The 27,464-nt window shown below is 36.6% G+C and overlaps 1 protein-coding gene across 1 annotated transcript in view; it reads right to left on the minus strand.

Annotated features, from left to right (window-relative positions):
* Nucleotides 1–27,464, minus strand: part of LOC106096126 (uncharacterized) — a 52,666-nt gene that overhangs the window by 18,811 nt on the left and 6,391 nt on the right. The window contains exons 2-5 of the mRNA XM_013263710.2: nucleotides 16,263–16,566; nucleotides 16,003–16,194; nucleotides 15,627–15,935; nucleotides 14,793–15,559 (exon numbers count right to left, since the gene is read on the minus strand). Of these exons, the coding sequence (XP_013119164.2) occupies nucleotides 14,793–15,559; nucleotides 15,627–15,935; nucleotides 16,003–16,194; nucleotides 16,263–16,536 (1,542 nt within the window). The 5' untranslated portion in view covers nucleotides 16,537–16,566. The remainder of the gene's footprint in view (nucleotides 1–14,792; nucleotides 15,560–15,626; nucleotides 15,936–16,002; nucleotides 16,195–16,262; nucleotides 16,567–27,464) is intronic.

Here is a 27,464-nt window from a genome sequence, read left to right on the forward strand (position 1 = left end):
CTCAATGATAAGGGACCTCCTTTTTATAGCCGAGTCCGAACGGAGTGCCGCAGTGCGACACCTCTTGGGAGAGAAGTTTACATGGCATATTACCTCACAAATGTTGCCAGCATTTGGAGGGGAAAGCCACCGCTGAACATTTTTTCTGATGGTCTCGCCAGGCTTCGAACCCAGGCGTTCAGCGTCATAGGCGGACATGCCAACCTCTGTAACTCCACGAAATATTCGTCTAAGACCCTATAATGTAAACAAATTCTTGATCGTCATGAAATTTTAAGTAGATCTAGCCATGTCCGTCCACCTGTCCGTCCGTCTGTCTTTCACCCTGTCCGTCCTTCCGTCCGTCCGTCTGTCTGTCCGTCCGTCTGGCCGTCCGTCCGTCCGTCTGTCTGTCGAAAGCACGATAACTTTCAAAGGAGTAAAGCTAGCCGCTTGAAATTTTGCACAAATACCTCTTGTTAGTGTAGGTTTGTTGGGATTGTAAATGGGCCATATCGGTCCATGTTTTGATAAAGCTGCCATATGAACCTATCTTGGATCTTGCCTTCTTGAGACACTACAGGGCGCAATTTTTATCCGATTTGGCTGAAACTTTGCATGGTGTGTTTTGTTATGACTTCCAACAACTGCATTAAGAATGGTCAAAATCGGTCCATAACCTGATATAGCTGCCGTATAGACCGATCTGGGGTCTTGACTTCTTGAGCCATTAGACGTCGCAATCATTATCCGATTTAGCTGAAATTTTGTATGAGATGTTTTATTATGACTTTCAATAACTGTGCTAAATATGGCTTTAATCGGTCCATAACGTTGCCATATAAACCGATCTGAGGTCTTGACTTTAAAGCCTCTACAGAGAGCAATTCCTATCCGATTTGGCTGAAATTTTGCATGACGTGTTTTGTTATGACTTCCAATAACTGTGCTAAGAATGCTTTAAATCGGTCCATAACCTGATATAACTGCCATATAAACCGATCTGGGGTCTTGACTTCTTGAGCCACTAGAGAGAGCAATTATTATCCGATCTGGCTAAAATAAAATCCGGCTTCACCCATGACCTTCAACATACGTGTCGAATATGGTCTGAATCGGTTTATAGCCTGATACAGCTTTCCTATAAACTGATCTCCCTATTTTACTTCTTGAGCCCCTAAAGGGCGCAATTCTTACTGATTTGGCTGAAATTTTACACAATGACTTCTACTATGGTCTCCAATATTCAATTCAATTATGGTCCGTAATGAACCATAACTTGATAAAGCTCCAATAGCATAGTAATTCTTTTCTTTTCTTTTATCCTTTCCTTTCCTTTGTTTGCCTAAAAAGAGACCGGGAAAAAAACTCGACAAATGCGATCCCTGGTGGAGGGTATATAAGATACGGCCCGACCGAACTTAGCCCGCTTTTACTAGTTTTTCTTTCTTTTCTAAATTAAAGCTTATCTTTTATACTCCATCAAAGGATAGGGGATATGGAATATTGTCCATATCAGTCCATATTTAGGTATAACTGTCGATTTAGTGTTTTAAGCCTATAAAAGTGACATTTATTGTTCGATCTCTCTAAAATTTGGAACAATGAGTTGCACTAGGCCTCCAAATTTCGGATCCAAATATGGTCCACATTGATAGAAATGCTATCCAAAATGAAGGGGGTTCAAGACAGCCCTGTTGAATTTAACCCGGTTTTGGTTATTTTTAGTTCATTACCTTTGCTATGCTACGTGTTCCTCCCATATTGCGTATGATTAACATTAATTTTAGATAAAATAATATTACTCATATTCATGTATGTACCACTATATAAGAATACCAATCTGTCTACATACTTTTGAAAGGCATTGTAATTAACCAAGAAAATTTGCTCTCAAAACCATTGTAACTTAAAGAGAACAAAGAGACTACTGTACATATAATAAGCATGAGCATTCTTACAGCCACACAAACAAAGGCATACCAATAAATCGACTAAAACACGCATTTGTAACCCAATTGCCAATAAATTACGACCAGCTAGTGAGTACTTAGTTTACAAACTACCCATGCGACCTTAACATTGATTAATTGAGAATTGGTTAATAGAGAAGTTAGCATGAGAACAACACAATTAGGAGGAGAATTGGGCTAAACTCCAACGCTCACTCATTACAACAGCCGCCACACGCTCTACAAACAGTTACCCACAGAGATTCACCATTCCCTCCTCCCATAAAGAGAGTTTTTCTCTTTTTAAGTTATTTTTTTGTAAATAAACAGTTTATGTACAATCATCATCAGTTCTAGTCGATTGTTTTGTTGCTGTGGTTATTGCCAACGTCGTCGTAAACATCGTTGTTATTGTTGGCGACACAGTACACAGTGATTGTATGTGCATGTGTAATCGGTAATCAAGAATCGGCAATCGGAAGTATTCTACAGCGCGGCAACAATGCTTTTACATCAGGTGTCGCTAGGTCGTGTGATGCAATACGTCACCATTGCAATTGGCAAAAGATCTCACAAGTATTCGTGCGTTCATTCGCTCATCCGATGACGACCACCATAATGATTATGAATGATTTTGGTATATGATAAGTAAAATAATATTATTAATGAAACCATACACAATTTTATATGTGTGTACGAGTATATACATACAGGTAAATACACATGCTGCCAATCAGTAGAACAATGACATACCATAAATTAACAGATGTTAATACATGTTAAAGTACACTTTTGCAAGTTGGTGGTATGTTACACTCGAAAAAATTTCATTGTGAACAAAATTGTAGAAACAACATTTGTCTTTAAAAAGAAAAATCCTAGAATATTAATGAGGAGATATATTTTTGAAATATTTGTGATCTTAGACTCAATTAAAAAGTGAACTATGCTACTGAAGGCCGTCTTGGCCACAATAACCACATTGTTGGGTAAATATTTTCATCCCATAGGCTAAACCTAAAAGGCTAAAACCGGAGACCACCTTGGCGCAGAAGCCCTGACACAGAGCGCCTGGGTTGTGTATATTTATATTTTATGTAAACCTAAAACTACACTGACATAAAAATGTTCGTACAATGAACGATTTTAATCGTTATATTAATGAAATCTGACGTTAATATTACGCCAACGTACTATTTCATTAATATAATGAAACCCTTTACATTGTATTCACAACCAGGTTCAGTTATAAATATGATGAGTTCAATCGTTATATTTACGAAGCACTTTCGTTGTTTTAATGACGATTGATCATGGTATTAACGATTAAAATTATTAAAAAAAAAATAGTTTCACGAAATGTTATTCCTTGTACTAATTACATAGAATTGTTGTATTGATGAACGAAATTGTTCAATTTACGAAAATGTAATCGTTGTAATCACAAATCAAATTTTCCGACTTCTATTCCAAAAAAAATCTGAAGACGCAGTATAATACAAGCAAATAAAATAGCTGCGAATACTTTGTATAATGATGAACTTCAGTCAATGAACTGAGAAATAGTGATAATCATTATATCCAATTCAGTATAATACAAGCAAATAAAATAGCTGCGAATACTTTGTATAATGATGAACTTCAGTCAATGAACTGAGAAATAGTGATAATCATTATATCCAATTCCTCTAATTCTGGTTTTGGATAAAAAATTTAAATTATTTATTGGAAAGTATACAATTTTATATTGGACAGCTTGTTGACGTGCCTACCCTGAACCACTACTGTGGTTCAAGGTATTATAACTTAGTGAATTTGTTGGTAACTTCCAGAAAGAAGAGAGATAAACCCATTGATAAGTATACCGATCGACTCAGAATCACTTTATGATTCGATTTAGCTATGTCCGTCTGTCCATGTTAATTTGTGTACAAACTACAGGTCGCAATATTCATCCAATCGTCTTCAAATTCGGTATAGGAATGTTTTTCGCCCAAGAGACGAAGCTTATTGAAATTGCAAAAATTTAGCTCAGATTTAAATATAGCTGCCATATATATGTTCGTCCGATTTGCAGTAATAATGCAATAAAATGGCTATTTGCAAACCAATTCTCTCGAAATTAAGCAGGGAGGATTTTCTTATGACTCTCGACATTACTGGTGAATTTCTTAGAAATCGGTTCAGATTTAGATATAGGTGCCATATATGTATATATATCGCCTGATTTTCACTTCAATTTTCACTGCAAGCGCATTTATTGACCCATCTTCCCAAATCTTTGTATAACGCTTTTTTTGACGAATTTAACAATATCTATAAAGTTTGCTCGAAATCGGTTCAGATTTAGATGTAGCTCCCATATATATGTTTGTCCGATTTGCAGTAATAATGTACTAAAATGTTCATTTGTTGAGCGATTCTCTTGAAATTTGGTAGGAAATATTTTCTTTCGACAATGCTGTTGAATTTCATAGAAATCGGTTCAGATTTATATGTAGCTGCCATATATACATACATATCCTGTTTTTTACTCCTAGAGCCACTGCAAGCGCATTTACTGACCAATCTTCTCAAATTTTTGTACAACGTTTTCCTCAACGACTACCACAATATCTGAGTTTGCTCGAAATCGGTTCAAATTTGGATATAGCTACCCGAACATATGTCATTTGTCAACCATAACTACATATTGAACATATTTGCTGCAACATTGATAAGGATTGTTTAATCACATATCTGAAAACATCCGCCAAGATCCATCAAATTTGTTTCAGAATTGGATATAGCTCCCACATTGTACTTATAGGGTAGGTGTAGGGTATTATACCGCCCGACTTTGCCCTTCCTTACTGGTTTTTAATTTAAATTTAAGTTTTTTATTATCTATATAAATATTAAGACATTCGAAAACGCAAACAAAAACTTGATCTGATCAAATGATACTTTCCCATGCACTGTCCACATTCATATCTTTAACGAAACTGGCTATTATATTAATGACAGTGTTTTTGTTAAAATTTCCCCTTATGTAGATGTCAATCGATCAGTTAATGAACTGAGTTGTTGTATTAATGATTGCAATTCGTTATTATTCATTGGTTAATCGTTATATTAATGAACATTTTTCATAAATTTTTATATGGTATTTTCAAACCTCGATTTCCCTTTTCAGATCTGCCTAAACGTTTAAAATTTTTATTGAGTGGAACATGCAGGAGTGTTTTATGGCAATAGTCAGGAGTTTCCCCTTTTTTTTCTTTTATTAAAATATGAAAAATAAAAATTTCGTAATATTAATGAATAGGAGTTCTTAAATAGAACAATTAACGAAATTCAGAAAAACAACCCCTAATATTGAATTCATTATATCAACGGAAATTTTCTTTGTATAAACGTAAATTTTCGTTGTATTAATGAATGCAAGTCAACGATCGCTGTTCATTAATGTGATAACCGTTTTTTTTTTCAGTGTATGAAGACATAAAGCACAGCCTTGCTGAAATTTTTATAACCTTCACTCGGAAACATGTTGTGCAATTTTCACCGTAAAATCAATATTTCTCAATAAAACTGATCTAAAATGAATATATTGATGTGATACATATGGCGAATTTAGTGCACAAGTATCCTATATTCTTTGCTATAAAAAAATCTACTCATTGGCTATACATTTGTTGTTGTGTTTTTTTAGGTGTATCTTTATGACTGTCATACCCAGACTATCATCTCACAAATATTCACTTTTTAATACCCGTCATATTTCTCTACAATACGCGGCTACTGGGCTTGCTTACGACCAACGACACTTTTATAAACCAGAAACAGGAACTACTTTCTCTGAAGGTTTTAGACAACAGTTTCACAGAACACACGTTTCCATCCATCAAGTTTTGTTTGTTTGCATTCTTTCCTCTTATATATTGGCTGGAGAGGTCAGTCCGCAATTTTATTATTAATTTTAATAAAACGAAACAAACATTTGTCTCTGGCCACTATCACTAATTGATTTGTAATTAATATCGATTAGGAGCAAAAGAGAGAGAGAGAGAGAGAAGTGATAGGGTAATATTTGCATAATCATTTTAATTGAATGTTTTGCTTCGGGAGCAATGGAAAATAAGTAAAATCATGTATTAAGGAATAGAAAGTATTATGACAGTTAAGAATAAGGTCACGAAATTTTATAATTTCGTTATAAAATTATGGGGTAGAGAGCGGTATATTTAAAAAAAAAGCTTAGTCATTATAAGGAGGAAAATTAAGACGGTATTTTGATAAGAGTAAAATATTAATATTTTTTTTTTTTTACTCTTAAATAGTATATTAAATAAATAGACAGCCATTCCAAACCTATATACATCAACATCAAAATAAAACCAAATGTAATTGATTCAGGCTAGGTTTTGCGTCCATATGTCCATAATATACAACAAAAATGTTAGGAAATTTTTCATAATTCCATTCATTATTTATTTTTTACACATTATTCATGTATCGAACTTAGAATACATGGCCAAGTTCTCACATTGATGTGCAAGCCAGTATTTTTCCGAAAATATACAAGAATTTCTAAAATTCAAAATAATTTTCTTAGTTTTCCCTACTTTTTCACCTTTTTAAGCTTTTTTTGCTCTCTTGTCGGGCAAACTGTCCATGCGAAAACAAGTTTTGTACTTTGTCTGCAGAGACAGACCACATGATTGGTGGTGCCTTTTTTTTAATAATGAAGTTCGTGTGTGTATTACTATAGGCAAAAAACAAAGTTCAAATTTCTCTTACGTTAAGAATCAGATCAGATATGCTCCGTAGCGTTAGTATTTCGCTGAATATAGAAATGAAAACAAGCCCCAGTTAGCCCAACAAGAGCTGACAAAATATTTGGGCAATAGTGAAACAAACAATCTACAGGTTATTTTATTTTGCATTCGCTATCTGATCAAACTCTAATATAACATAACAAACTCTAATATAATATTTTGTAAAAGATTTCATTTGAACAGTACATAATTTTCCCTTAAATAAGGGAAAGAAATCTGAAATTTTTGTAATTTTTTTCAATTTTATCAAAATTGACTTTCTTACATGCACAAGTCAGTTCATATTTTACTCTTATGGAAATACACGTATACCATACATGCGGTCGAATTTCCATATTCTCTCTCTCTATCTCTAGTTACAAATCATCATTTATGGGAATCCGAACATTGGCTTTTTACCGGTACATTTTCTTTGGTGAGAAATATTTTCCTTCATATTAAGGATTGTTTATATTAAATTACCTACCATTTAATATAAATAAATCCCTAACTTTGCATCTTTTTATTAAAAAAACTTTGAATCTTTTTATTAAAGAAAAAAATCTAAAATAAAGGGACAAGACAACAGTGTACCTTAGTTACTTGTAAATATGCAAAATTGCCTTACAAGTAGTAGCGTCTTTAAATGTTCAGTTTTTTTTAGGTTAAGATGCAAAGTTTACCGATCGAAATTTGAAGAGGATGGTCGTGTACGATAGTAAGAAAATTATATTTTTGAAGACAGCATCTCTATTTTAAAGTTTTCGTTCTTTGGCTCGTATTTATTGCTAAAATCCTACGATAAGGAAAATTCTTAAATTTTCTGTCATTTTTTTCAGTAAAAATTTCTTATTCCGTTTTTTGCAAATTGCAAATTTGCCCAAGTTCAAGTTTAATCTCAATGATAAGGGTCCTCTTTTTTATAGCCGAGTACGAACGACGTGCCGCAGTGCGACAGCTCTTTGGGTAGAAGTTTTAACATGGCTGCCATACCATTTTTTCGAATGACATAGTACCTTACACATGTCGACAGCATTAGAAAGGGATAACCACCCCCGAAACTTTTTTCTGATGTTCTCGCTAGGATTCGAACTCAGGCGTTCAGCGTCATAGGCGGACATGTTAACCTCTGCGCTACGGTGGCTTCCAATACTTTGTTTATAGCACCTCGGAATGTTAATGTGAAGTCTACACAGAAAAAATAAAAATCGGGTTCAATCACGAAATAAATTGATCCAATATATTTTTTTAATTAAAACTGCTTAATCACGGAATTTATATTATCAATCACCGTTTTTGAAAAATTAAATTGAAAAATGTTTCAATTAAAAAAATTGCATATTCAATTAAAAAAATTATTGAAATTTTCAAATAATTTTTTAATTGGATCAATTAAAGAACCAGTAAGGAAAGGCAAAAGTCGGGCGGAGACGACTATATAATACTCAACACTACCGAGTCGGCGTAATACTTTTAATCTATAGCACTTATATCCAAATTTAGTCAGACTTTAATTTTGCATACCTGTTGAAATATCGAATAGAACCTTCCACGTTTTTACTACATTGGTACGAAAATTGTGGCTTCTACAGCCTTTAAAATCGAAATGCATAAAAGATATATATGGGAGTTTTATCTAAATCTGATCCGATTTTGATGAAGTTTTGCACACGTATTAGTTGAAACCAAATTTTTTCGATCATGTTCGTGATTGGAATAATTGTTCAATCGTCTTTTTCAAAAATTGTGATTGATATTACCAGTTTCGTGATTGAAACAGTTAAAAAATTACTTCGATCAACTAATTTCGTGTGTGAAACTGATTTTTATTTTTTTCTGTGCAGTTGAAATTTGTCTAAAATTCGATTAAAAAATTATTGAATCAATTAATTTTTTAATTGAAAATTACAACATTTTCAATCGCGATTGTGATTGAAAAAAAAAACTTGAGATTAAATCAATTAAATTTTTAATTGAAAATAATTAAAATTTCAATCATGACTTTAATTGAAAAAAATTAATATTCCATAAAAAAATTTTTGATTCAACAAATTTTTTAATTAAATTGATTTTATCATCAATTAAGTTTTGAATTGAAAATTTTTTGTCATAATATTTTTTTTTTCTGTATACACGAAAAAAAATTGTATATGGATTTTATGAATAGTGTTCATAAAGTGTTGCCAATCGTATTTTATGGACGCAGTTCATTAAATCATAAATAATAGATTGTTTCAAGATAGAGAGGAGGAATATGCGAATGCGTACATGGTCTATGTGAACTTCCAGACCGGAAAAATATGAATTGATTCATGCAATTAAGAAACTAAATTTTTTAAAAATTAATATTAATTCCACAATTGTTTTCCCTATTAAAAGAATAATTGTTAAAATAGAACTTATTTAAAAACAAATATTTTTATAATTTTTGTAATATTCTATATATGTTTGATTAGGTAGTGAATGAGAAAAATAAACTATAGATTGTTTGTAATTAGTTTTGCGTTTCTTTATTATTATTATTTTTTTTTTGCTATTGCCCGTTACTAAGCAAATATTTTGCCAGTTCTTTATGGAATGACTTGTGCGAGTTCTCATTTCTGCATTCAGTAAAAGACTGCCACTAACTAAGCAACATATTTGATCTGCTTCCTTTTTTTTTTTTTTGATTTGTTGGCGGAGTCAATTGACTCACAAAATGCCGGAGTATCCAGTAAATAAATTTAAATCCATAAAATAGGGTATACAATTTATTGGTTAATGTTCACGTATAAATTAATATTGCTAGGGTATCAAGTTATAAAGTAAAATCTTAATGGTGGGGTATCCGGTTTATTGATTAAATAATGTCCACGCTATAATTTAATGTCCAAACTCCAGTATATCAATTAATCGCTTGATATCCATGCTATAAATTAATATTTAAACATCGATTGAATAATATCCACGAATAAAACAAATAAAACAACGCGAATACACAGTTGTGTGTAACTATATGTAAGAAACTAAGTGTATTCCCTGACAATTTGTAGGGATATTTTATCTTTTCGTTAAAGACCAAAGCAAACCGTAAGCTATCAAAAAATTTATGAAAAAAAAAATTAATAATGTGAATACTTTAACGACTACCGCAAGCCCCTTAATGTCTATTTAAACATGTATTAAACAATATTTCTTTAAAAGATTGACAAAATTGGCGTAAACATTTAATGTTTTTGCCTTCCTTAAAATAGCATTGATAAAAATGTTTATGAATTCAAATATAGCTTACTGTTAAAGTTTAGCATTGAAGGGAAAACAAACGCAATGAAGCGAAAACACAATTAAATTGAGGAAAAAATCAGAAATATTTTTCTAGCTTTTCACAACAATAGAATATTGCCCAGAGAGGATTAATGGAAAGAATCGTTTTCTTTTTAAGACAAGTGACAATCATATTTTATAAAAAACCTTGTACATTCTTTTAATGCCCCAAAAGGACCCTACAGAGTTCAGATACGAGTAAAACCCCTTTAATAAGTTTTTTCCCAATTCGGATTACTCCCAATATACCTTTCATTTGAGTCCATTTGCCAAGATCGGTAGATATTTATGTGCAATTTCGGGATGTTTTGTGGGGTGAGGTGGTCCCCCAGAAACTTAGCCCTGAAAAAATATTAGCATCGTACTCTAACCTCAAAAACGATTTTTTAAACCCCATATTGCCATCGGTTTAAGGGAAGTTTATGGGATGAGGCGTCCCCCAAACACTTGGCCCCGAAATTGTTTATTAAATTCGTTTTTAAATCTCAAATACCTTTCGTTTGAGCCACATAATCCCATGGTCGGTAAATTCTTACTATTTGAGGGGTGTTTTGGTGGAAGGGGCGGTACCCCAAATATCAGAATACCTTTATTTGAACCCCAAATTGCGTCGGTCATTAAATAATTGCTGTTTGTGGGTTGCTTTTGGGGAAAGGGTAGACACCCAGAAAGTTGGTTCTGAAAATGGGTATCAATTTCGTGCTCTACTCTCCAATATCTTTCACTTGAGCCCCACATTGACATGGTCGGTAAATATGTCCGATTAAGGGGTGTTTTGGGAGTGAGATGGCCGCCCAAGCACTTAGCCCTGTAAATATATCAGCATCTTGCTCTACTGTCAAATATCATTTTTTTGAACCCCATATTGCCATTGGCCAAATGGATTTTTGTATATAAAAAGATATGAAGTTCGAAAGTCAACGGATGACAAATTGGGTACTGTGAACTTTTTTTTGCCCAACGAAAACATAGAGAGCTATAGCTTAGTAATGGTGTTCGAATAGTAACGGTGTTATCACAATGCACTATAATACTGAAGTGAGTCTTATTGCACTCACCACAATCACTTAACATAACCTAACCTCAATTATATATAGGGCTATTTGAAGTTGGAAATTATAACAAAACACCACTCCACTGCAAGACCCAAATTAGAGCCTCTTTGAAATAGAGTACGAATTTGACTTTATATATATATAGTGAGCACCTCATCTACAAACACTTTTTGAGTGAATTTGCAGCCCAATTAAAGCAACAAAGAATTCAAATAAAAGTTATTTGTTAACTTTTAACCCAAATCACAGCGCACCTATACCGAACGAAAAATCGATACCAACGGTATTGATAGTGAATTAGTAAGAAAACAATGCCGTATGATATGTATGTTATAAAGCGTTATATGATAATAATAAAGGTGTTATTAATTCACAATGTTGCTTTACTATCAGTATCATTGATAACATACGATAGAATTTTTTCTTTCGGTGTACGACTTGCAAGCCTGGCAAGAGGCAAGACTTGTTTTTGTACCCAAACCCGGCAAGGCAAGCTATGCGACACCAAATGCTTATAGACTTATAAGCGTTACGTTCTTTCTTTTCAAACCCGTAGAGCGTATAGTGGATACAAAAATAAAGAGTAGAACATCCAACGAATTGCTGAGATCCCAACATCAAGCCATTGTCAAGGGAAGGTCTAAGACGTAAATTTTAACGGTATGTCTAGACCTATAAGCCTTATGGGCTTTTAACAATGTGAAGACCGTACCGGGTTGTCTTAGAGACTGAGAAAATCGTATGCAGTATACACCACAAGGGGTGAACTCCATAAATAGCTTACTGCGGAATCTGACTGAGGAGGGGTTTGAACTCATCTGTTACGCAGACGATGTTATTATACTTTTAAGGGGTAGAAGTCCGCACCGGCTATACAGAAGAGCAAAAGAGGTTTAGAGATAGCGTACGACTCGGCTAGATCTAGCGGTCTAGATGTAAACCCAGATAAGACAGAGATGTACAATACAAAGAAAACGAAGGTGATCCAATTTTTCTCAATGTAACAGCTTCGATATTCGACAAATTCAAATACTTGAAAGTGATCTCGAATGGGGAATCGAACTGAAAGTTCCACATCCAAGAGTGTGCTGAGAATGTTGGACACAGATGTTGGACATTATGTAGATGGAACGTAGACTCAAAATGAAGCCTGAATCCGAGTGTAGTCCACTGGCTCTTGAGGAGCGTGATTAGATAAATTATAACTTACGCCTCAGTAGTTTGGTGACGATTGAGAAAAGCAACATTGGGACATTTCAACCGGTTCATGCGGACCACGCCTACCAGGGCACTGGATACTATTCTAGATAACCAACACAGCAGTAGGACATCCACTGCGGCTATGAGACTTATTAAAATGGGAGAATGAATAGAGATAAGAAGCAGGTCATACGATCGCGAAATAAGCAAGGAGACGATAGGAAACCTGAAGGGACGATAGGAATGGAAGAGTTTACGGAACAGATAATAATTGAGATCAAACGCGAGGCACTGCCATCATCGGCTCGCTCTTGGATTGAAGGAACTATGGAATTACCATCATAAGTTCCTGCTACACGACTTAATCAAAACTCGAGGAAAGAATGAGCCTACATAAAAGACTCAAGGACTAAGTAGGTTTCAGACTTCCTGACCATAATACGGTCCTGCAGTTAAATATTCGGGTGATCACGGAATGCAAGTGGTATGGTGTGGAATGGCGTGAACTTTATACGGACAGTAAAATGGCCATCATGAATATAACAAGCAGCACGATACAATCATCAACAGTCTTAGAGTTGTTGTTGTAGCCAAATTTGTATTTGGAGGAAAAGATCCTCGTCAAGCTTCAATAGGTGAGTAAGCTCGTTTCGGTCCACGGTACCGACCACCGTTGAAACGTGTTGGCCATTGATGTTTAAAGGCGCCAATATGTTGCCTTGTTATATCGATCATCATCTCGCTGAGACTCTCTACTCGATGCCGCTGATTGCCTGCGACTGCAATTGCAGTTACTCCGTATGGTAGCTCTTAGCTTCTCATGATGACGATGAATGAACACCACATAGATTGGAACTCAAAATTCCACCCCGTGACGAAAATGTAATGGAGGCCACCGTAGCGCAGAGGTTAGCATGTCCGCCTTTGACGCTGGACGACTGGGTTCGAAGCCTGGTGAGAACATCATGAAAATATTCACCAGTGGTTATCCCCTCCTAATGCTGGCGACATTTGGGAGGTACTGTACCATTTGGTATGAAAGCCATGTAAAAACTTCTCCAAAAGGTGTCGTACTGCGGCACGCCGTTCGGACTCGGCTATAAAATGGAGGTCTCTTATCATTGAGCTTAAAAAACTTTAGCCGGACAGCACTCATTGATATGTGAGAAGTAGAGAAGAAGAACTACGGACTCTGAATGGTCGTGGCATGTTACAGCGTTTGTAGGGCATCTGGGGAAGATTATGAGGCATTGAAATTTTTTTAGCAGCACGCAATTGCTGACATAGATCTCTTCGGGGATACATTTCGATGCAAGAGCTGACAAAAAGCCAATTACTGGATAAGATGTATATCCATAGTGTCTTGAAGCGGATTTGAATCCGCACCCTCTTTTCAATCTACTATGAGCTTAAGATGTATCTACAAGTCCTTAATATGATGGTCCTTTACATTATAAAAATTAAACGCCAATTTGAAACGACAAATAAGTAAAAATGTGTTAAGCTCGGCTGGACCAATTCTTGGGAACCCACCACCGTGGATTTTCCCAAAATTTACTCAAACGAACTTAGTTTATGTACTACATTCAGCATAATCAGAAATTTAAACTTCTAGCGGCCGCAACAGACCCTTCAGGAGATCCCATTAGATGGAAGCTATACCAGGTTAAAAGCTGATTTGGACCGCTTCTAGGGGCTTAAGAAGTCGGATCTGGAGATCGGTTTATATGTGAGCTACATCCAAAACTGAACCAATATGGCCCATTTGAAATCCCCTACGACCTAAATCTATAAGAAGTATGTGAGCGAAATTTCAAGCTGATATCTTCATTCCTTCGAACGCTGTCGTGATTTCGACTGACGGACGGACAGTTGGGCGGAGAGACGAAAGGATAGACATGGCTAGATCGTCTCAGACGGGCAGATGAACATGGTAAACATCATTCAGGTGATTTATTTTTGTCAAAAACTTTCTCTTCGTAAAAAGTCCTTATGGAACAGGCCGTTATCAACTAGTGTAAATTTAAAATTATAATAAAATTTTTAATTATTCCTATATTCAAATACCAAAAACTACCTATGATACATAATAAAATTTTCTTAGTTAAATAAGTTAATTTTTTATTTTTATTATTTCAAATGCATTCTATAATCCAGTTATAAAATTATTGCTCTAAGTGTATATTTCGATAATTGTATCTAAAAACAGAAAAAGGTTCTCAAATCACTTGGGCAAGTCGAATCAGAACCAGTCTTATCACAGAGTTCTTATTAGGTAGGTTCAAATATTATGGCTACGAGTATATCAAATATAAGTAGCCCTCCGCACCATAAATAAAATTTAAATAATTTATGGATTGGGGCGTTGCGTATATATGTATGTGGGAGTGTTGGTGTGCTTGAGGTCCGTTATTGATTTCTAAATGCTATTTGACTGGGCAAAAACACCTGTGTCAACGATCTTAAGCCGTTTATCTTTCTGAGGTCTGCTGGCTTTTTTTCTATTTCACCATTATTTCTTGCATTTCCACAGGATCTACTGGCCGTTTAGATTTCCCACTTCTGAATTGTTCCTCGATTTCCAGCAGGGTACGTCCTCGAGTTTCAGGCAAGAAGGCATATATGAATGCCGCTCCCAAGAAAGAAAGCAAACCATAGACCATATAGCAATACTCGCCGCCTATGGCATCCTTCATGGAGGGATATGTTTTGGTGCAGATGAACGAGACGAAGGTGCCATAGGCCACCGTTAAACCCGAGGCAGGTCCTCGGACATTTTGTGGAAATACTTCGGATATCATAAAGAAGGGCAGGGTGTAGAGACCCAAAGTACTCAGAATGATGAATGAGACAATGGCAATGACAGGCAAATATGGGATGACCTTGAGATGCTTGTGTAGAGCCAGTAAAGCCATGCAAACGCCCATACCCAAAGCTGATATAAGGCCTGAACGACGACGGCCCCATTTTTCGAGTACATAACCCAAGGGACAGGTGGTGATCACACGGGCCACACCAATCATGATGGCGCACATGAAGGGGTCAATGGTAACACCAGCTTCCATGGCAATTTGCACAGCATAGACAATGATGACAAATATGCCGGTCACTTGTTGGAATGTAAAGAGTCCCATGAGTATGAGCAGTGGCTTATAGACCTCGGGGAGTCTTAAAGACTTCACAAATGGTGGTTTCTTCTCTCCTACGCCCAGTTGTATATTCTTCTGGAGAATATTGAATTCGGCCAACACCTCGGGATGTGTGATGACAGCTGAAATAAAAACAAAATATTTTAGTAAAACCACTAACAAAAAGATGTTGATATATGACCAACTCACGTTTCTTTTCCAAACCCCTGAAATAGTTAAGCGATTGTCTGGCCTCTGGCAGACGTGACTTTGAGATTAGCCAATTTGGAGACTCCGGCATTGGTATGACACATATCAAGGCTATTATTTGAAAAGCACAGCAGATCATGGCTATCAAATGCCAATCGTCCCGTATAAAATATCCCAAAATATAGATCATGGTTATGCCTGCTGCCACCGATATTGAGGTCCCCAAAATTAAACGACCACGAATTTTTGGAGTGCTTATTTCGGCTGAATAAACTCCCACAGGAGCACTGGCTAGACCACTGGCAACACCTGTAGGGTGGAAATGTTTACTGTTACAGCACATAAAAGGAAGGGATCTATGATATTTACAACTCACCTATGAAAAATCTCGATACCATTAACTGTATAAACATGGAATCTTGAGTTGCTTGACTGGTAAAGGCCATAAGAATCCATGATATCAGTCCCAATACGTTTAGGACATACATGGTGTTTTTACGTCCAAGTTTATCCAACAGCAAGCCCGATAGAAGGCCACCAAATGGAGCAGCAAATAAATTCAAAGATGCTGTAAATGTAAGAAACATTAGCCATTTAAAAAGCCATCCATTTTCGTATTTCCCTTGGCCAACTTACCAAACCATGAAAACTGCGAATCTGTTAAGTATACTGGTGCTGTGGTATCTTTCATGGGACCATTTGTAATTGTCGGCAATCCCAGACCCAAGCCTGTAGACATTACACCTAAATTTCCAAATATCACCATAATGCCCTGACGTCTCAAAGCTCTTGTTTGTTCTCCCAAGGGCTTGGCCTTGTAAGGCCTATCCATGCCGCTAACCACTTGAGGTGTGGCTCCATTTCGCAGCGACTGGAATTCATCGGCCGTTTCATCTTTAATTTCTTTCATTCTCTTCTATATAACTGACAATTACACAATCTGTAATAAAAAGGGAGAAATGTGTTCTTTAAAAATATTTAAAACATTTACAATTAAATCCTATATTTTTAAATTTTGGGATTCGATTTTATGGATCGTTGCATTTTTTAGTTATTTATTGATTCACATATTTGATTGGGATTTTAAATGACACTAAATCATCTGTATATTGAATCCGTTGAAATTACTGGTTTAGTTTACCTAGGGGAAAACAATTGACTCCTCCCTAGGATATGTTAAATTCACAACATTTATGGATTATCTGGAAACCAGACCTTGGCATTCATAGATTCGGCTATGCTTTACCATTGAACAGCTGTACAATTTTGAAGTAACAATATCTGAATGTTGTCAATCTCCTAATGTGACGGATACAAGTTGAACCGGCTTCTTAATCTCTGCCTAGACTAATTCTTGTCGGAAATGGAAACAGTCAACTCCGGGGAACTAGCTTGTCCCTCACACACCGAAATTGGCAGATTACCCAAAATGAAATGTCAAGAAAAAAGAAAATAATGTTACGATACAGGAACTAATAATTCAAGTGCCGGCGACCACAGATTTTTGACCACAAGTCTGAAGTAGGGATGTGCTCGTGAGTGTTTTTCCCCTCTCGCACGCTCGTGGACGACTTTATTATGTCGACTCACTTTCACGCAAGCTTACGAGACAAAAATTTTACTCGAGCCCTCTCGAGGACATACAACTCACAACATTTGAGACGCATGAAAAAATTTGTGATTTTCATTATTTCGTGAGTTTCTTGCCAGTCGTGTTTTTCTAGTAAGGATCTCGAGCGTATCTCATAAGTCTTGATTAGTGTTGTGAGTATGATTTCACTCACTCACGCTCATGCACGGTCTCGATATTGGATTTGGATCTCACGAATCACACTACTCACGCATTTTATGACAACTCACGACTTAAGTGCACACCTTTTGACAGAAGTCGCCCACATCCAGTGATCATGGGTCAAATTCGTATATGCCTTGGCACCTGTAGTTGGTCGTAGTGCTACAAGAGCACAACTAGTCTCTAGGCCAAAACTATAGGCAGGGTCAGACAAACAAAGATGGTGATCTCAACAACTCAAAAAAAAAAAATTAGATCACCGAAATCGAATGCATAGGTTCGAGATGATAGGCAATATTGCAAATTTCTCTATTAAATCCAATAAACTGTCTGGGACACAATGTAGAAAATTTAAGAAATTGAAATGGCTAAGCAACACCTCCAAGTTTTAAGATGCTTGTGGTTGTACCTGAAACTATATCTACTTCTTTGTTGTGCTAAGGGAAAGAATGCGGCGAAATCACCGAAATAATACTCTCCGCTTCAAAGTAAAATTGCAAATTTTGCCCATGGACATTCCACTAAGGAACAGGGACAAACTTCTCACATATCAATGAGTGCAGTCCGATTCAAGTTTTAAGCTCAATGATAAGGGGCCTCCTTTTTATAGCCGAGTTCGAATGGTTCTTGATATTTGCATCGGCGGGATGAATCGAGACCCTTAGAAGGCTAATTGGAAATAGCCACACGCCCTTAGTGAGTATAATGGACATCATCCTGCTCACAAAGGCGACTGTCAACTTTTAGAGATGGGTCAGCATTTATGTTCATTCTGTAACCATGATAGAGGTCTTCGATATGATAGCTAGGAAAAATGGAAAATCTCCCACAGAAAGAAGAAAGACAAGGAAACTCTCCAAGTAATGGACCTGAAATAAAGCACGATGACTAATTTGGCAAAAATCAAAAACATGGGAGTTCATGTCTTTGGATACATAGTGCGCAACGCCCTTTTCCTTCAGGATTACCAAGACGAGAATTGGCACAGAGCCCACGCTGTCAACAACATTAGGTAGATGAAGCGCTACGTCGGTAAAGAGAGAAAGCCGAAAATAATTGCCGACGTCTAAGATTCTCGCCTTCGGACTGACAAATATCTGAGGTCTTTTAGATCGAGACGGATGACCAGTTTATGAAGAAGCTTTATCAATATATGACCCAATCTTAACCACTTTCAGCATGGATGTAGACGAGTCTACTATAATTTGACATCCCAAATAAGATCTGCGTCTTCTTAGAACTCAAGAAGTTTAATTAGAGGGTCAGTTTTACGAGAGCTACTAGCTGGCCCAGTGGATCTCGATACATCCTAAAATGTCTTCCGATCGATCTACATTATCGTTTGGAAGGTGCTATGGTTGTATGCTGCACCCATACTTGGTCCGGAATTTCTCTCATTAGGTTTGTTCTCTAAATCAAGTGTACACAAAGAGTTTGTATGTTTGTTTGTTTGTCGGTTTGTTTGTATGTTCCGTATGGACTCAAAAACGGCTAAACCGATTACCTTGAAATTTTTACAGATTGTGTAGGTTGGTCTGGAAAGAAACATAGGCTATATAATTTTGTGATATCGGGAGGGGGGCGGACCCTCCCCCTCACCCTAAAAGTACTATCCAAAAATAAAAGTGGACCGATCGGGACAATATGCCATTCAAATGGAAGGTATTCAGGAGTAGAGTACGAATTTCATAATAAAAGTACCAGGGGGGCCGCCCCAGCCCCAAAACCTTTAAAATAGATTTATTTGACGATCATGACAATATGGGACTCAAATTAAAGGTATTCGGGAGTAGATTACGAATTTGGCCAGGAGTTAGAAATAGGCTTTATAATTTATTGATAACGGAAGGGGGCGAAGATCTCCACCGCTACCTCAATAACACCACCCAAAATCTAAAGTGGACCGATCGGGACAATATGGGTATCAAATGGAAAGTATGCGGGAGTAGATAACGAATCTGGCAACCAATTTATCTCGAAGTATAGAGGGTCACCCCACCCCCACAAAAAAGCCCAAAATGGGCACATTAGCCATTCACGAATATATGGGACTCGGTTTATTCGTTCCGTATAGACTGAAAAACGGCAAACCCGATTTTCTTGAAATTTTCGCATATTGTGTAGGTTGGTCTGGAAGGAAACATAGGCTATAATTTTTTTGGTGTCGAATGGGGGACGAACCCTACCTCTTATGCCAAAAACACAACCCAAAATCAAAAGTGGACCGATCGGGACAAAATAGCTTTCAAATGAATACGAATATGGGATTAAAATTTTGGTCTAAGTACCCATCGGGCTGCCCCCACCCCAAAACTCCCCCAAACAGACATATTAGACATTCATTTCAATATGGGGCTTAAATGAAAGGTATTCGGGAGTAGACTTCGAATCAGGCATACAAAATCAGATCGAAGTATAGAGGGTCACACCAACCCTCAAAAACCCCATTAGACCCATTATGACTATATGATACTTGGCTAAACAGATTTTCTTAAAATTTTCATAGATTCTGTGCGTTTTTCTGGAAGGAAACATAGGCTATATAATTTTTAGATATCGGGGTAGAGGCGGACCCCCCCCTAAACCCAAAAACGCCCCATATTCGAAAGTGATCCGATAGGCACAATAAGGGTATCAAATAAAAGGTATTGGAGACCAGAAAACGAATAAGGTATTAAAATTTGGGTCCAAGTACCCAGCGGACCCCCAACCCCAAAACTCGTCTAAACAGATATATTCGAAGTTCATGTCAATATGGGACTCAAATGAAAAGTACTAGGCAGTATATTACAAATATGGCATATAACATTAGGTCCAAGTAATGGGAGGTCGCCCAACCTTAAATACCCCCAAATGGGCATATTAGCCGACCATGGCTATATGCGACTCAAATGAAAGGTATTAGAGAGTAGATTACGAATATGATAGTAACATTTGCGTTCAAGTCTAGGTGGCGCTTTTTCACCTAAAGATACGTCAAATGGGTTATTGGACCCATTATGACAATATGGGACTCAAAAAAAAGGTATTTAAGAGTAGAAAACGAATTTGATATCCAATTTTCGAGCCAAGTGTTTGGGGTACGCCCTAAAGCACCCCCTAAACTGAACTTCATTTCCATTGGGAATAAAGAACGAATTTGATATGCATATTTGGGTCAAAATGTCTGAGGTGCCATCCCTCCCCTAATGGGAACATTACCACCAGGAACCGAGAAGGGGCAAATTATCACACATCAATGAGTGCTTTCCGATTCAAGTTTAAACTCAATGATAAGGGTACTTTTTTATAGCCGAGTCCGAACGGCGTCCCGCAGTGCGAAAATTTAGGGAAAATTTTTTAAATGACCATACAAGGCATTGTACCTCGCAAATGTCGCCAACATTAGGAGGGGATAAACACCGCTTTGTCTGATGTTCTCGCCAGGATTCGAACGCGTTCAGCGTCATAGGCTACAATGGCACGAATTCGATATCCGCATTTAGGGCGAAGTGTCCCCACCCTAAAACATATTAGACAGTTAAATAAGGCGCAGCGCCCGGTTCGGCTAGTACAATATATATCCCATTGTTTGCAATAATCTTACGATGTATGTGTTTTCTATTTTGACCGCCGCTTTCATATCTTGTAATTATTCTTTATATTACATAGCGTTAATGTAAATGCAAATTTGCCCATGAACATTCTATTAAGAAACTGTGGGTACAGTGTTAAAAGACATGAGAAATTCCATTCTGTGTCTAGAGTCTAGACATATTTCATTATTTCTTGGCTGAAAATGTTCTTTACATGTCCTTGCTTATCATATTTCCATGTTACACCACTTTGTAGTGAAATACGAATAAATTCAATGTCACTGGTATTGCGTGAAACACTACACTCTCCACCCATTTGTCCGTCCTTCAGCCTTTGTCAATCATGCATTCATTCACTCACTCACTCATTTTCATACACATTGGGCAATGTCTTTATCATTTGGTAGATGTGTTACGCAACATTCAGTTAGCATCAATTAATGGTCAATCAATTCAAATTCATTAATGAAATAGGGAGCTACCATAATAATAATTCCAATAACAACTACAACAACGATAAGCGGCATGTCAAACAAAGTCTGTCGGCTTTCTTTCACACCACGCCCAAAGAAATTTGTCTGTTGATATCAGCTGTCTGCTGACATTAAAATAAAAATCTTTAACTTTTGAATGGAAATTTTTGAATCACTCAACAACAATTAAAGCCTTGTATACATATTTCCCAATTTTAGGCGCAAGTTTTTGCTTTAAAGCCTATATATGATTTTAGCAGTTATTTTGTCTGTTGTTGTTTAAAAAAGTTAAAAAATTATATAATTTTAGGAAATTAGAAAAAATTGTATGCTATATGCCCCTAAAATTAAAGGATGACATGAAACATAAAGTTTCGATATATTTTTTTTTTTAATTTTTAGGCTATATTCAATTTTTTTCATCTAAAAAAGCAGAGTATTTTCTTTTATAGCGAAACACTACTGCTGTTCCATTTTCAGCAGACTTTCTGCTGCTGCAGCAAACATTTTTGCTGTTTTTACTAGCGAATTTTTCCGAGTGCAGACCTTTCAACAAAATTTAAATGCGTGCGCCATTTTCAATTGAAATCATCAACGAAAGAGAGATTCATTATATACCGCACTTTCAATTGATTCAGCCACTTAGCTTCAGTTAACAAAAAACAAAAGAAATCTACACAAAAGACATTTCAATAAAAGCTATAGGAAATTCACAAAAAATTGCTTAGCAACAGGCCAATGAACTGACCACTGTAACGGGTCGTTATTTTTAAACAAAATAGGAAACATTAAAGATAAAGTACGGTTCTATTGAGCTTCAATTGCTGGAGACCAACGTGACGCGGAGGTTAGCATGTCCAAACAGCATGACGCCAAATTCGTGGGTTCAAATCCCAGCGTGAACATCAAAAACATTTTCAGTGGTGGTTATTCGCTTACTAATGCTGGCTACATTTCTAAGGTATCCAGCCATGTTAAAACTTCTCTTCTAAATGGTGTCGCTATGCGGCACGCCGTTCGGACTCGGCATAAAAAGGAAGCCCCTTATCATTGAGCTTAACTTTAAACGGACTGCACTCATTGACATGAGAGAGGGATTCCTTACTGGAATGTTCATGGGAAATTTAACAGTTAGTAGTAAACTTCTATTGCTACTGGCAATGCTACTGTCACCTAATGGTCAATATTGTATTTTTTTTCTCCTCTAAAAAAGTAATTTGCTCAAAAAACAAATGTCTCATTGACAACAATTAATAAGCAGCCAATAAAAATGTGTACGAATAAATTGTTCTACGTGTGAATATGATCTGATAATTGCCATTTATTTAGCAACTTTTAAGGCTAATCGCTGGAGGGCCGGCCATCCCTCTCGTCATTCTGCGAAATATTGATAATGTTTGTTTAATTGGTAAAATTAGACAACATCCTTATCTTTATGTGATCGTATGACTTGGTAGAAATTACAAAAACACGTTTAGAAGCCCATGATGGTTAATTTAGTCATTCAGTTAGCCTTAGGGTTATCTGTATGGACAGCTGAAATACCCATTTCTTGTTGACGTTGGAAACAATGTCATCATTAAAATTGCTATTACAAAGCTAAAATATTGACTTTGCTAATTACTAACATGAAACATCTGTTCTCCGAAACTAACAGCATCATGGGAAAAGAATAAACAGTAAAATTTTGCAAATTTTGCCTATGAACATTCCACTAAGTAACAGGGGCAAAGATCTCACATATCAATGAGTGCAGTCCGATTAAAGGTTTAAGCTCGGCTTTGAACGGCGTGCCGCAGTGAGACACCTCTTTGGAAAGAAGTTTTACACGGCATGGCAGCTCAAAAATTTTGCCAGCATTAGGAGGGAAAAACCACCGCTGAAAACTGATTTCTGATGGTCTCGCCAGGATTCGAACCCAGAATAAACTGTCCCCTAGCAAATAACAAAAAAATCGTTATGTATACTCTTCACGGTTGACCAATGATTAAATATTTTTACGAAGGGTCGGTTAGTGTATGGACCTGTATGGAACAAAATTGGATAAAAATTAAGACTTCTAGGGACTACAAATTCAAATCTGGGAATCAGCTATTTATTTTTTATGAGATAAGACTTTTGGGATGGCAGCACAGGTTGATAATTATGTCCAAACAGGATCTTTGAATTTGAAAAGTGTTCAGTATATTCTGCCGTTGCGTCATGGAGAAACTCACACAAGAGCACAGATTTCAAATTATTATCTCAGGCTCATTTCTGGCGAAATGGATACATTAACCAGCAAAACTGTCGCATCTGGATGAAGAACAGCCACATGCCACACTTGTGTTACCGATGCTTCCCGAAAAAGCAACACTTTAGTGTGCTTTATGCGGATGGCGGCATCAACGCTCCTTTTTCTGCAAAGACGACGGAAAGAAACGTCACCCTCACACTATGGCCGAAATGCCCGACTTAGCGCCCCAAAACTCAATTTTCAACTTGTTTAAAATCGGCAAAATTGTACACCAATCAATCACAAACATTTATCTGATCATGGAAATCAATTCTACATTGACTGATTCGGACCAGTAGAACAGCTGTAAGCTGTCAAATCCAACATATGTTTCAGCGGGTGCATACTAAGCAATACCCGTGTTTTTTTATACCCACCACCGTAGAATAGGGGATATATTCATTTAGTCATTCCGTTTGCAACACATCGAAATATCAATTTCCGACCCTACAAAGTATATATATTTCGGATCGTCTTAAATTCTAAGACGATTTAACCATGTCGGTGTGTCTGTCCGTCCGTCTGCTGTAATTACTCTACAGGCTTCAAAAATTGAGATATTGAGCTGAAATTTGGCACAGATACGTCTTTTTGATGTCTTTTTCTTGAACGGGCCAAATCGGACCATATTTAGATATAGCTGCCATATAGACCGATCTGCCGATAAAGGGTATGAAGCCCATAAAAGTTTTATTTATTACCCAATTTCGCTGAAATTTGAAACAGTGGGCTATTTTAAGCCTCTCGAATATGGTTCAGATCGGACTATATTTAGATATAGCTACCATATAGACCGATCTGCCGATTAAGGGTTTGAAGCCCATAAAAGCTTTATTTTTAAACCGATTTCGCTGAAATTTGAAACAGTGAGTAGTTTTAGGCCTACCAATATCTGACCCAATGATAGTTCAGATCGACATATATTTAGATATAGATGCCATATAGACAGATCTGCCGATAAAGGGTCTGAAGCCCACAAAAGCCCTATTTATTATCCGATTTTGCTGAAATTTAAAACAGTTGGTAGTTTTAGGTCTCCCGACATCCGCCCCAAATATGGTTTGGACCGGACTTTATTTAGATATAGCTGCCATATAGACCGATCACCCGATAAAGGGTCTGAAGCCCATAAAAGCATTATTTTTTATCCAATTTCACTGAAATTTTAAACAGTGAGTAGTTTTAGACCACCCACCATCCGACCCACATATGGTAAAAATAGGACTGTATTTAGATATAGCTGTCATATAGACCGATATGCCGGATAAAGGGTCTTGAAATATAAAATTCAACAGTGACAAAATTCAACAGCATAAGTTATCTAATTTTCATCGGATTTGCACAGGTATAAATTTGCATTTGAGTCAATTAAGTGAACGAAATTATGTTAAAGTAGCTTATAGAAAAACTGAAAAAAAAAAAACATATTGTGACTTCCATAGACTGGAACTTGCGGTATACACGGGGATTCACAAATTACTATGATGTATTGTGATTATTTTGCGGTATGAATCATCTGCCTCTTCATGCAACTTTACGAGATATTGCATTTTTTCGGGAACAAAGTCGGTGTCCAGTAGAAAAATTTCAATAATATGGTGCAAGCTAATTTGAGAGATGAGTTTATATGGGAGCTATATCAAGTTTTGGGCCGATTCATACCACAATTAGCACATATGTTGGAGATCGTAGGAGAAGTCATTGTGCAAAATTATAGCCAATACGGATAATAATAATTGTCAAATAGATGGATCGGTTTATATTAGGGACTATAACCAAATCTGAGCCGATGTGGTCCATTTTCAATCTCCAATAACGTACATTAATAAAAAAAAATTCAAGTCGATAGAATATTAAGAAGATCAAAAATATATACACTTTATAGGGCCGCTCATCAATAGTTCGATGTGTTTTAAACGGAATGTCTAGATAAGAGTACTCCCCATCACACGGTAGTGGGTATAAAACAACTTTTAAAATATGCAAAACTGTTGCAACTTTCACAAAAATACAATATATGAAATGCCTTCGATTACCCTATAATACCTTCTTATCTATCGTACATATTTGATTGCCAGGGCTAACAGTTCAAAGTCAAGGGTGATTCCCTACTTTGCATGTTATGACAGATAACAAGATTAAGAGTATGATATTTCATTGACGTTAATACTGACATCATCTTTTATTAGCATGTCTACCATTTGATTTTATACCCTCGACCATTGGATGTGGGTATACTAAGTTCGTCATTCCATTTGTAACACCTCGATATAAGGCCCCATAAAGTGTATAAATTATTGATCGTCACGACATTTTTGGTCGATCTAGTCATCTCGGTCCGTTTGTCGAAGGCATCCTATCTTTCGAAAGAGTAAAGCTAGCTGCTTGAAGTTCTGCACAAATACTTCCTATTAATGTAGGTCGGTTGGGATTGTAAATGGGCCAAATAGGTCCATACAAACGAATTCTCCTATTATACTTCTTGAACCTCTAGAAAGCGCAATTCTTAACCGATTTGGCTGAAATGTTTCAAATCGATGCTTCCTATGACCTTCTACATACGTAGCATGTGTGATCTGCATTGGTCAAAAACCTGCTATAGCTCCTACATATTACATCTTCCGATTTTACTTCTTGTGCCCCTGGAGGGCCCAGATGTTTTCAGCTTATGTATCATCTGAATAGGTCAAAAACCTGATATATCTCCCATATAAATGGATCTCCCGATTTTAATTTTTGAGTCCATATAGGGCGCAATTTTTATCCGATTTGGTAACATTTTACACAAAGACTTCTATAATGATCTCCAACATTTAAACCAAGTATGGCCCAAATCAGTCCATAACCTGATATAGCTTCAAAAACATAGCAATTCATATCCATTATTATACCCTCCACCATAGGATGGGGGTATACTAATTTCGTCATTCTGTTTGTAACTCCTCGAAATATTCGTCTAAGACCCCAAAAAGTCTATATATTCTTGATCGCCATGACATTTTAAGTCGATATAGCCATGTCCGTCCTTCCGTCTGTCGAAAACACGCTAACTTTCGAAGGAGTAAAGCTAGCCGCTTGAAATTTTGCACAAATACTTCTTATTAGCGTAGGTCTGTTGGGATTGTAACTGGGCCATATCGGTCCATATTTTGATATAGCTGCCATATAAACCGACCTGGGATCTTGACTTCTTGAGCCACTAGAGGACGCAATTCTTATGCGATTTGGCTGAAACTTTGTATGAGGTGTTTTATTATGATTGCCAACAACTGTGTTGAGTATGATTCAAATCGGTCCATAACCTGATATAGCTGTCATATAAACCGATCTGGGGTCTTGACTCCTTGAGCCTTTAGAGGACGCAATTCCTATCCGATTTGGCTGAAATTAAGCATGACGTGTTTCGTTATGACTTCCAATAACTGTGTCAAGTATGGTTTAAATCGGCCCCCAATCGGATACATCTGTCATATAAACCGATCTTGTATCTGGACTTCTTTACCCACTAGAGGGCGCAATTCCTTTCCTATTTGGCTGAAATTTTGCATGAGTTTGTTTTGTTATGACTTCCAACAACTGTGCCACATATGGTTCAAATCGGTCTATAACCTGATATAGCTGCCATATAAACCGATCTGGGATCTTGACTTCTTGAGCCTCAAGAAGGCCTAATTATTATACGATTTGGCTGACATTTTGTATAACGGCTTCTTCCATGACCTC

This window comes from Stomoxys calcitrans, chromosome 5, assembly GCF_963082655.1.
Source record: "Stomoxys calcitrans chromosome 5, idStoCalc2.1, whole genome shotgun sequence".
NCBI classification, from domain to species: Eukaryota; Metazoa; Arthropoda; class Insecta; order Diptera; family Muscidae; genus Stomoxys; species Stomoxys calcitrans.